Source organism: Pristiophorus japonicus, chromosome 3 (assembly GCF_044704955.1).
Source record: "Pristiophorus japonicus isolate sPriJap1 chromosome 3, sPriJap1.hap1, whole genome shotgun sequence".
Taxonomy (NCBI): Eukaryota; Metazoa; Chordata; class Chondrichthyes; family Pristiophoridae; genus Pristiophorus; species Pristiophorus japonicus.
Genome location: NC_091979.1, coordinates 140,169,564 through 140,181,935, shown reverse-complemented (window position 1 = coordinate 140,181,935; position 12,372 = coordinate 140,169,564). Strand labels below are relative to the sequence as shown.

Here is a 12,372-nt window from a genome sequence, read left to right as displayed (position 1 = left end):
TATTTTAATCATTTTACATAAGTTTAATTCATGATTTTTGCCATGACTGAGATAATATACAGTTCTTATTTTGTAGATTTGGAACTCAGTTCCATCGGGATTTTAGATTTAATTCATATTATTTAAAGAACAACTTGCATTTATAAAGCACCTTTAACATCGTCAAATATCCCATGGCACTTCACAGGCCCGTAATCAGACAAAAATTGACACGGAACCAAAAAAGGAGACATTAGGACAGACGAGGAGATAGGTTTTAAGAAGCGTCTTATCTAGAGAGTGGTGCAGAGGTTTAGCTTGGGAATTTCAGAGCTTAGGTTATAGATGGCTGAAGGCACAGCCACCACTGGGCAAAGGAAGTGGTGGATGCACGATGCCAGAGTTGGAGGAATGCAGAGTTCTCGAGTTATAGGGCTGGAGGAAGTTACAGAGGTTGGGAGGAGCGAGACCTTGGAGGAATTTGATCGCAAGGATGAGAATTTTAAAATCGAGGCACTGCTGTGCGGATATAAATCAGTGAGCACAGAGATGATTGATGGCAAAGATCATCGAATGCAGTGTCACCTTTTGGTAAGAGCCCACTGCTCATTCTATTAATGGCAGCAACCTCATTTCTACACATGCCAGTAGTGCTCGAAGGTATATGTGTGCAAAAGTCTGTCAAATTAAATTTTAAGTAACTGTGTCTTCAGTGCACTGAGCAGAACACAGAGTGGTTACATGGACTTGTCTTAGAGTACAATGGAATCAACTGAGAAGGTTGGACTGTTAAGAAAATGCAAAAATTGTAACATGGAATTTATGATACCTGTATCTGTACATCGCTTCAAAACTATTTCTTCACATCAGCAAGATTTAGTACAGCCTTGCCAGAAAGATTAATGTTAAATGTTTACATAGTTACTAACTCATTCAGTACTCAGATTTTAACATGCAGCTATTATCTACCAAGTTGCCTTTCACCATGTGCTGTTAGAGGATGGAAGGGCTTGTCCTAACAGGGGTAATGTTTTCTCCATCTCTGCTTGTGAGGAGCAGTAAACATTATCTAATGTTATAAACCTCATGCCCAAGAGGCAGGCTGAGAATGTCAGCTTCCATAAGGAATATGAATGCCTTGAAAGTGGACTCTTGTCATTCAGTGCCAAATTAACACATGACAATAGTACAATGCTAGAACCACTAACACTCAAATGGAAATAATAATATGCTGAGTCAGGAAGAAATGGGAAGCAAAGCTTTACAACATAGTAATGTTCCTGAAATGTGGACATCAATAAAAAGTTATATAATGTTAATAGAAAGTGCCAATGGACTATTGGACCATCTGCAATGGACCTTTAAGGATTCTGACCCTTCCGCAAAGGAGTTAATAATGGTTGTTAAAGAGAATATTCATTTGTTAAAGTTTTTTTAAAGGTCTTTAATGATGAAATTATGCAGCATTCCATAGTTGCAGAGATACATTGAAAGGTTGAGTATTTTATTTCAAGTCAAACAAGTATTAGTGTATTTAAAGATAGGGAAGATTTGGAAGTCTCATTACAGCAGTGACATAATTCTGCTAGCTCAAGACATGGCTTTAGGGTTGCCCAATAGAATCAATTCCTGAAAGGTAAACCTAAAAATCAAGATGATGTCTTTTTTGACAGCAGAAGTCTGGATTAATATTTAGAAGTATTGTCAGGTGTATGTAAATCTCCAATTTCTTTAAATCATGGCCCTCAAATATTTGCCTGGGATTTGTGGTCAGGATGATAGCGAACTGACAGCGTTTGCTGTCATTCTGCCTTTGAAACTGATAACTTCGGGATTTGGTGCATGTGCAAGCGCATGCGGAAACCCCGAAGTTGCGGTCTGTTAATTACAGCTCCGAAATTGGCTGCACTGTGGCCCCCAGCAGCCGCCCCCCACCGCACCCCCCCCTCCGACCCGTGTCCACAGAGCCGGCAATCAGTGAAATTTCATGTCATTGAAACTGATGAAAACTTCGGCTCTTCCACATTAAGTACGCTGTTTAAGTCCTCGTTAAAAGTTAGACCCAAAGGGATTAGATGCAGCTGGGGTTTTAACACATATTAACTGCTAAACATGTGTCAAGGGCCTCGAAAACTAGTTTTAATTTAGTAGTGTGAAATTTGTCTATTTTAATAAAAATTTTAATTTTTAAGAAACTTTTCAGAATTATTTTTTTTTTAAGTTTGTCCATCTTTATTTCAGGTTTGCCTTTTCCCCATGTGAAACCCCCAATCTTTCTTTTGCTCTCTCTAACTATTTTAAAAAGTTAGAATTTTAAGAGCTTACTCACTTCCTTGTTTGCTGTCTGTGAGAATTTTGCCTTTTGATTGGTTGCTTAGACAGCCTGTTGACGTCACAAGGGAGCTCTCAGTGCCATCCGTTGAATTGAATTCAAGGTCGGAAAACCAGAAGTTCTCAACACAGGGATTGTGAAATCCTTGTGTGGAGTGTAGTTCGGGGTCAACTGCGAATGCCTTTGCTTTGCGTCGCTGCTGACCTCAAATTCCGGGACATTGGTTTAATCAGGTATTCTGTTGATCTCTTACTATACTAATGATGCAAGGGCAGACATCGACGATGAGGTTCAACACCGCCTCCAGTGTACCAGTGCAGCCTTCGGCCACCTGAGGAAGAGAGTGTTCAAAGACCAGGCCCTCAAATCTGGCACCAAGCTTATGGTCTACAGGGCTGTCGTGATACCCACACCTCAAATCGCTGGAGAAATACCACCAACGATGCCTGTAAGATCCTGCAAATCCCCAGGGAGGACAAACGCACCAACGTCAGTGTTCTTGATCAGGCCAACATCGCCAGCATCGAAGCACTGACCACACTCGACCAGCTCTGTTGGGTGGGCCACATTGTCCGCATGTCCACAAGACTCTCAAAGCAAGTGCTCTACTCGGAACTCCTACACGGCAAGCAAGCCCCAGGAGGGCATAGGAAACGTTTCAAGGACACCCTCAAAGCCTCCTTGATAAAGTGCAACATCCCCACCGACACCTGGGAATCTCTGGCCAAAGACAACCCTCAGTGGAGGAAGAGCATCCGGGAGGGCGCTGAGCACCTCGAGTCTCGTCGCCGAGAGCATGCAGAAAACAAGCGCAGGCAGTGGAAGGAGCATGCGGGAAACCAGACTCCCCACCCACCCTTTCCTCCAACGACTGTTTGTCCCACCTGCAATTCCCGTATTGGACTGTTCAGTCACCTGAGAACTCATTTTGGTGTGGAAGCAAGTCTTCCTCAATTTCGAGGGACTGCCTATGATGATGATGACTATACTAATGATGTAATATTATCTGATATCACTATCATTTGTACAAATTTTTCTCTTGCCTTCTAATGCTTTATATTATGTTACAACTCCATCTTACAATAATTATTTATCATTATTCTTTTCCTTTAAAAGTCATGAAGGATAGTCTTGAAATAGGTTGTATTTAAGAAGATTTGAGATTTGGTGCAGTGCAAAGAGTGTACATGCCTGTTCTTTGTTGACAGAATTTTTTTTAGTAATGGCTGAGAGAGTAGATTAAATAACATTCCCTCAATGTTTGAGAGAATGCCAGTGGCTTTGGACCATAATTTGCATTCTGTTTTGAAGCCAGTATATTGTTATTTTGGTTGGACAGAACAATCAAGAATGGAATAAACATAATTGGAACAAAGCCAAAGATTTTGGAAAAGAGTAATATTCACTTTTGGAAACTTTTAGTTATCTTCCTACAGTGGTAAGATTCAGAAAGATTACAATTTAAATACATTGCCTAATTCATAAATAATAGTCAATAAATGATTACACAGAATCATAGAATCATAATTTACAGCACAGAAGGAGGTCATTTCGACCCATCGTGTCCGCGCCGGCCGACCAAGAGCTATCCAGCCTAATCCCACTTTCCAGCTCTTGGTCTGTAGCCCTGTAGGTTACGGCACTTTAAGTGCACATCCAAGTATTTTTTAAATGTGGTGAGGGTTTCTGCCTCTACCGCCCTTTCAGGCAGTGAGTTCCAGATCCCCACCACCCTCCGGATGAAGATATTTCCCCTTTTCTCTCCTCTAAACCTCCCCCCTAATTACTTTAATGCTATGCCCCCTGGTTGTTGATCCCTTTGCCAAGGGAAACAGGTCCTTCTTATCCACTCTATCCAGGCCCCTCATAATTGTATACACCTCAATCAGGTCTCACCTCAGCCTTCTCTAATCCAAAGAAAACAGATCCAGCATCTCCAATCTTTCCTCATAGACAAAATTCTCCAGTCCAGGCTACATTCTTGTAAGTCTCCTCTGCAATCACATATTTCCTGTAATGTGCTGACCAGAACTGCACACAGTGCTCCAGCTCCAGCTGTGGCCTAACCAGTGTTTTATACAGTTCAAGCAGAACCTCCTTGCACTTGTATTTCATGCCTCAACTAATAAAGACAATTATTCCATATGACTTCTTAACCACCTTATCTACCTGGCCTGCTACTATTAGGGATCTGTGCACCTACTCTCCAAGGTCCCTTTGTTCTTCTATACTTTTCAGTCTTGTATCATTTAATATGTATTCCCTTGCTTTGTTAGACCTCCCCAGATGCATTACCTCACATTTACCTCACACTTCTGCTATTCTTTTTGACTACTGGATCATCCAATGTTAAAACCTGACATGGTTTCTCATCAAGTAAAACTGATTTACTTGTAGATCTAGTTCCTTTTTCTGCAACTAATAGTCGAGTCCAGAAAGTAATGACTCCAATTATTCTTTCGTAGAATGCATTTCCAGCAGTACATATGTCTCCATTTCTGTTTATACTATCCTTCTGTTTTAGGCAATGAAGAGAATATTGTAACTGTGGACTTTCTACAAATGAATACAGTGGTTTCTAAATTATTAGATCCTTTCCTCAGGAGCAGTATTTCTGTTTTATGTGATTTGTGTAAAACAAGTGGAATTTCTAAATACTTATTCTCACTTTTTTTCCTTGTTTTCATTAGATCCTTTAAGCTGCACTCAATATGGCCACTCCTACCAGAACAAAGATGTCTGGAAACCAGAACCCTGTCAAATCTGTGTGTGTGATGAAGGAATAATACTGTGTGATGAAATCACCTGTGATGAACTATATGACTGCGAGAGACCTATTATCCCATTTGGAGAATGCTGTCCTGTGTGTCAATCTAGTGAATCAAATATTTATCCCAAAGGTAAGTGATCTGCACTGCATTGAACCCTATAGATTACTAAGCACATGGAATTAATCTATCTTTTATTAGGCATAGCAGAGAGAATTGGAAGCTTGCAATTCTAAAATTTCATTATGCAAGCACATTGTGCAGTCAACAGTATTATATATGCATGTGACTAAGAATTTTCTGTTTTACTTCAAATAATTGTACAGTTCCTCTGAACAGTTTGAATGATATTCTTCATATGGAGGCATCTACATAAAGAATTCTCTACAACCAAGTTGAATACTCCCATAGGTTAGACTGGTCTTTCTTACAAATGTTCATTGGAACATATCAACAGGAGCAGGCCATTCAGCCCCTCGAGCCTGTTCTGCCATTCAATGAGATCATGGCTAATCTGTATCCAAATTCCATCTACATACATTGGCCCCATGACTCTTAATGCCCCTGGCTAGCAAGAATCTATAGATTTAAAATTATTAATTGAGCCAGCTTTTTGTGGGAGAGAATTCCACACTTCTACCACACTTTGTGTGAAGAAATGTTTCCTAACTTATCTCCTGAATGGCCTGGCTCTGATTTTTAAAGTTATGTCCCCTTGTTCTAGAATCCCCCACCAGCAGAAAATGTTTCTTGCTCTCTACCCTATCAATTCGTCTCAAAATTCTAAAAACCTCAATCATATCGCCCCAAAATCTTCTATATTCCAGGAATTACAAACCTAATTTGTGTAATCTCTCCCCATGATCTAACCTTTTTTAGCCATTTTGATTTTTTTTGTACCTGACTATTACATTTTAGTGATATGTCTACATAGATCCCTAAATCTCTTTGGACCTCCACTTTTGCTAACATTTCACCATTTAAAAATACTCAGATCTATCCTTTTTTGGTCCAAAATTATTGACCATCTGCCACAGTTTTGCCCACTCACTTAATCTATCAATGTATCTTTGTAATTTTATGCCACTGACTACTTAACTTATTGTGCCAGCAATCTTTGTGACATTGGCAAATTTGGATTATATGGTTATCTATTGCGTTATCTAAATCATTACTAAATATAGGGAATAGTTGAGGCCCCAGCATACATCTTACTGTATAGTATTAGGAAGAAATCATTTAACAGGTAGATTTCCTTAGTCTCTGCTCACAAAATATTTAAATCAATATTACAACTATAGAGCTCTTCTGTTTCAGTGAATTTTGCAATTTCCCAAAGTACCCTGAGCAGTCTATACTCTATACTCTGAAAAGCTAGAATAGGCTAAAAATTTCTGTTGATTATATCAGTGGATGAATATTTAACATGTTCATATAACATTCTCCATCTGTTATTTTAATAAGGACATTAATCTGAGTTTTTCTGATCATTTTGGTCTAAAATTGACTAACACATTCCAATCAGCAAACGGCGTGGCTTTAATAGGACACACCTGCCGAAATTGCCCCTCTCCTTAAGGCGTGTTATCACCGCAAATCGGCAGCCATGCTGTGGAGTGGTGTGGCCGCCGACTTTTCATGGAATGGCTGCTGCTAGCCCAATAATTGCCCTTCCGAGTTTTCCCCACCCCCCCCACCGCTCCGCTGCTGCCGAACCATGGTAAGCACATCATCACCATGCGCACTGCCGATCTAACCCCCCTGACGGCAAGATTTCCCTCTGAAAATCTTCGGCCCGCCCGGTGGTGTCAAAACCTTTTTTTCTCGGTGATCCAGTGAGGCTGTGGCCTTCTGCAATGACGGTGCGGCTTGCCTTAAAGGGGAGAATGCACTGCCGCTGCCGCCATGTTTTTTTTTGTCGGCCGACTGTCATGTCAGTCCGACAGTTATGCCCCCGTGTTCGGCAAGGCTGGCCTGGCTGAAACCTCCCTGGTAGCCCAGTGGTCTGGTGTTAAAATCGTGGAGGCTCTCCCCTTTAAGTGAAGGGGCGAGCTGTGGTGATGCGGCGCCGTGATGACAACAACAAAGAACCGAATGTCGCTCAAGAGGCAACCTGAACTGCAGCTGTGGTAAAAACCATCGAAACGGGGTGGGAGTAGCCCATTTCGGGCAAGGGGCAATTTCTACCACAAGATGTTTAACATTATACAATGTTAAAATAGTGGACAGGGAAATGTCATATGAACACATGAATCATTCTTTCACTACTATAATCAATTGTAATTTCTAGACTATTTTAATTTGCTGGCCAGAGGAAAAAATGAAAACTAATCATCTAAATTGTCTATCACCATTGTGAAGGCAGCTGGAACTGTGAAAGGAGATGAGAGTAAGCTGAACGGAATTACTGAATGCAAACCAAGGAACTTTACTTGATGCAGAAAATAGCGCACGGTCTCAGTCAAATGGGTGATTACTCAGTGGTTAACTTAAATAAAGTATTTATTCCATATTTCAGAAAAGAAATCACCATTTGTGCAGCTTCTTGCTGTGTTCAATATGGCTTTTCTTAAATCTGCACCCGTTATAAAACGTAATGAAACCACAGCAAGGACTTAATTAATTCCTGACTTTCAGTAAAGCAGAACAGCTAATAAACCATCTCTAGATCAAAACTGGTAACTTAGCTCTATTAGATTATGGGTAAACGTCCTTATAATGACCTATTGAAGAATAGTAACATTCACCCAGCATCTGTCTTTCTTGAAAATGGTTACCCTGGTTAAAAATGAATAACTACCTAAAAATGAAATGTTTTAGGATTCTTACATCTTTATTGTCTGGGGAAAAGAGTTGCTTTTAAACCTTAATAGGTCTTCAGAGCTCTCCCTGGACTTGTGAATAGCAATTAAAATCACTGTCTAAATAGGTCGGCCTGGCAATTATGCCCCCGGATTCGGCTGGGCTGCCAACAGGCAGCCTGGCACCCCCTCTTGGGTGCCAAGCCACTGTCCCAGCCGAAACCCTCCCTGATGGTCCAGTGGATCTAACTTAAAAAAACATGCAGAGCTCGCAGCGGCTCTGCCCTTTAACTGAAGGGGGAAGAAGTTGTGACGCACCAGCGCGATATCATCACTAGCCCAATGCTGATGACTGACTCACTCTGCTCTCGCCCCAACTCCCGCCCCCATTATGACCAACTTCTGCCCAACTCGAAAAATAAGACAAAGAACTGAAATTCGCAAGATAGGCCGCCGCAATGTGACGCATCAAAAATGGTCGGTGTGACCCGTTTCCGGCAGAGGTGAATTTTGGCCCCAAAATATATTGGCAATTTATTTTGTTCAGAGCAGAAACTTAAATTCAAATGTATTTGTGGAACTTTGGATTGGAAATGTCTTTGGAACAGCAAAATGCAGTGACAGGATTTTGCATTGAAAAAGTCAGTGGCCCAGAAATCCCGGTCTCCCCGGGTCTGTACGGAGTGTGTACGGACCCTGGAAGGCATTGCAAAAGCTGGTTTTCAGCGCACATTGCGCATGCACTGAAAACTGGCTTTTCCAATCTGTCAAGCTCCAGCTCCAGCTTGACAGATCCTCCGCATCTCAGGAGCGAGGACATTTGCATGGGCAAGATTGCGGTATTTGCCCATATCTTGCCCAGCAAATGCCCTGAAAACTCTTGCGTCTGATAACATTCACCCAGCAGGTGCATAGCCTACCTTTACAGGCGTAAGCGTTTTAAAACACACAAAAGCATAATAAAATAAAATTAAAAAAAAACATTTTATTGTTAATTAAAAAACTTTTTTTTTAATTGGGAAAATATATGCTTTTTATGATGTAAATAACTTTAATTTAAATTACTGTTAAATATGTGGTGTATTTTTTCTATTTTTTATTAGTGATTTGGGTGTTTGGGGGGGTTTCTCAATCATAATAATGGGAACACCAACTTACGGAGTTCCCATTATTATGAATGAGAAAATGCTGTACCTTGATTGGCTGCCCAGATCCTTGTGACTGCAGCTCCAGCTCTACAGACGTACCAAAATGCATGCGCTTCGATACGCAGTGAGTGAAGGCCTCAGGACCGGGATCTCTCATGGGCGCAGCAGGAACAGATAAGTGCGCATCCTTTTTCACTATTTCAGTCGATCGCCTGCGAAAAGCAGCCGACCGGGACTTCTCGGCCACTATTGCGAATTATTTTCTGCTTTGCCAAAATGGAACATTAGGCACTGGCCTAATACTGATGAAAATCTATAGCAACCCATTACTGTGTGCACGGTCCTCCTCTTCGCATCACGACATACACAGTGGACATTCCACCACTACACCCTGAGCAGTAAATATAGACCACAGTGGCCAATACAACAGCCTGCAACATTTCTCTTCCCTTGGAACAGTTCCCTAAGTTGATAACTCTTTGAAGAGGATCCTTACAACTGTATGCAGTAATTGTAGTACTAAGGCGATTATGAACTGTATAATGGAAACAATATTTTGCCATTACATACCTGTTTTAGCTTATTAGTGTAGTTCATTCCAGCACTGGTGTATAAATGATCGCCTATATTGCATGCACTATCCCTGGAACTAAAATGACAACCACCCAATTCCAGCATAGAACCCGTTTCATTTATAAACAATAACCATATTTGTATCAGTCTATCATCATGGTAATTATTAATTGATTTATTTGAATAAGATCATAATTTAGTAACAGGATAGCCAAATGCTGCAATAATTCTATTCTTTAAATGTAAATATTTAGTTCTCGAAGACAATGTCCAGGAAATTGGTTGTGCTGCAAAAGCCCTGCATGAAGCAGATGGCATGTCTGCAACATGTGCTCACTGGAAATTGAGCCTCGAGCCTCATTTACCTAAAACCAGTCTGGTATCCTGATGCAGCTCGCCTGTCGGACCTTGGAAAGTTCGACCTGCTCTGGCGTGGAGCTGGCCTTCAGGTAAGTATTGGGTGGGGGCCAGTGTGGGACGGCAGTGGCCTGCAGTATTGCTGCAGATCCAGGAGGAGCATTCCTGCGTGGAGGAGGAGGCAGATTGCTGAGTGTGTTTGCAGGCTGCTGGCAGTTAAATGGAGTGAAGGAAAATTCCAAACTTTCTCTTTTTATAATAAGAATGGATTCTCTTTGATTATTGAGAGGAAAAAGAGCTTGAGTAAGTAAAAACAAACGTATCTATTTTTTGGTGGCCTCCAACGGCCCAGTTTTTGCCGATTTTTAAAATTGGAGTCCTAAAACAAGTATTAGGCCCCGGATTAGCATATTCAAGAGGCCTAACTCCTGTTTCAGGTGGGCACCCTGAGCAGTTCTGAAGAATTGGGTGTTGAAGATCGCGCCCAGAAATTGATCCCCCGAGTTTGAATCTTCATCCTATAATCAGTTATGCCAAAGTTCAATTTCTCCCCCACTGCAATAAAACAGCACATCTCAAGCAGTTTTCTTGCTTATATTCTAAAATGCTCCAATCTTGATGAGTATTTATCTCATTCACAAACATTCCATAATCAAATATTAATCTTTCGCCAAAGTAGAATGATAATTAAATGAAGATTATTCTAATTTAAACTATTTTTCTTTTTTCCAATAGGTAGTGGAGAAAAGGTAAGAACATTCTTGTAAACACCTCTGCAGAAGTAAAAACAGACATTAATTTTGCAATTGTTATAAGATTGTGATTTGTAGCTTCTGTTTAGAAATATTGGGAGTAATATTTATCTTGGATGGCAGTGCAAAACAGGCGATGGTGCATTGACAGCTCGTTTTACACTCCGCCATTGACTGGGAAAGAAAATCGGACAGGGTGTAAAACGGGCTGCCGATTCACTAGCACCCATTTTACACTATTGTCCAAGAGAAATTTCACCTCATTGTATTCTGATCTTCAGTTCTTACATTAATAGTTAAGAAACTACAAAGACAATCTAATGCTTGTTCTTTATGATAGAGATGGAAGAGGGAATCAGGACAAGTCTGTGAAATGACAGATTTTAGAATTTCTTTCATGTTGTCTTCATGAAAATAATTGGATATTCACAATGCTCAATAAAGGAGTTATTTACAGCAGGTATCAGTTCCAGTATAGCTGACTATAAGATTTGGTGAAAGATCAGCAGTTGCTGTACTGACTGCCTTGGTAAAGTTATGCACATGTTTAAACTTTGTTGAACTTCACTCCAGTTAGACACACTCTGGCTTCCAAAAAATGAGAGTGCTAATGAAGAGAATGACTATTGTTTTCACATACCAGTTGAATTTAAAATATTAATGTAGACATTATAAGGGGAGCTTGGGGTGTGGGTTCGAATCCACACTCCCCTGGGGTTCTGTACGTGCGATTTATGAGGATGGGTGAGTAACGAGGCACCAGACACAGTGGGTAAGAGTACAAAATGGCTAATTTGTTTATTTACAATAGTAAACACAAAGATAGAGGGCATTGGAAGAGGTCGTAAATAGCAGTAATGGCACAATCTCACTCAACAACACGAAAAATTCTCGCAAAAGGGAAGGGGAAAATAAGAGGTTGAAACATTCCACCAACACACAACCACACCTCCCACTTCCACCCTATCACCAATTCCTATCCTAAATTGAGTCTGTGAGGGGGGTTTGGGCTATACTCACAATCCTATCAACTCCGGGGTTCTGGGGGCACTTATTTCAGCTCAGGGTCCCTCTGGGGTGGGTTTTACGTTGTTGGTCGGTTCGGTTTTCCTCCTCGATGTTGCGTCGGTTTCTTCTATTTGCTTCTCGTTGACTCCTAAGCAAAAAGCTGCTGGAGTTAAGCACACCTTCCCCAGAGTGAGGGCCCTGTGAAGAGCTGACTCAACTCCCCTTTAACTCAACTCAACCACAATGAAAACTGACTCCCACCTTCTTAACTCAACTCTACAACTCAATGCAAAAAGCTGACTCCAACCTCCAACCTCCAACCTCCAACCTCCAACCTCCAACCTCCAACCTCCAACCTCCAAAACCTCCAACTTCTCCAACCTCCTCCAACCCCCTTGTGTGATTTTGCAGCTTTTCTTATAGTCCGTTCATCTTCACGCCAAAACTGCATGCCATTGTCTTGGGTCTTCCTTGAATAAAATGGGGTGTGAATGGCAGTTCGATGTGTGTCTATCTGTCTGGAATGGGAGATTAACCACACCTCCTGTATCCTGTCGCTCGCTGATGGGGTGAATGAAGATGATTGTTCACTATCTCGACAGAGGTGCCACTCTGTCTGGGCTGGCCAAAATGATTGCATCAGACCTGTGGGCC

General features: G+C 41.2%; 1 protein-coding gene across 4 annotated transcripts in view; it reads left to right on the top strand.

Moving 5' to 3' along the window:
* Window positions 1–12,372, top strand: part of LOC139259907 (collagen alpha-2(V) chain-like) — a 516,763-nt gene that overhangs the window by 341,375 nt on the left and 163,016 nt on the right. For all 4 annotated transcript variants that reach the window (XM_070875841.1, XM_070875843.1, XM_070875842.1 and 1 more), the window contains 2 exons: window positions 5,002–5,211; window positions 10,694–10,707. In XM_070875841.1, the coding sequence (XP_070731942.1) occupies window positions 5,002–5,211; window positions 10,694–10,707 (224 nt within the window). The remainder of the gene's footprint in view (window positions 1–5,001; window positions 5,212–10,693; window positions 10,708–12,372) is intronic.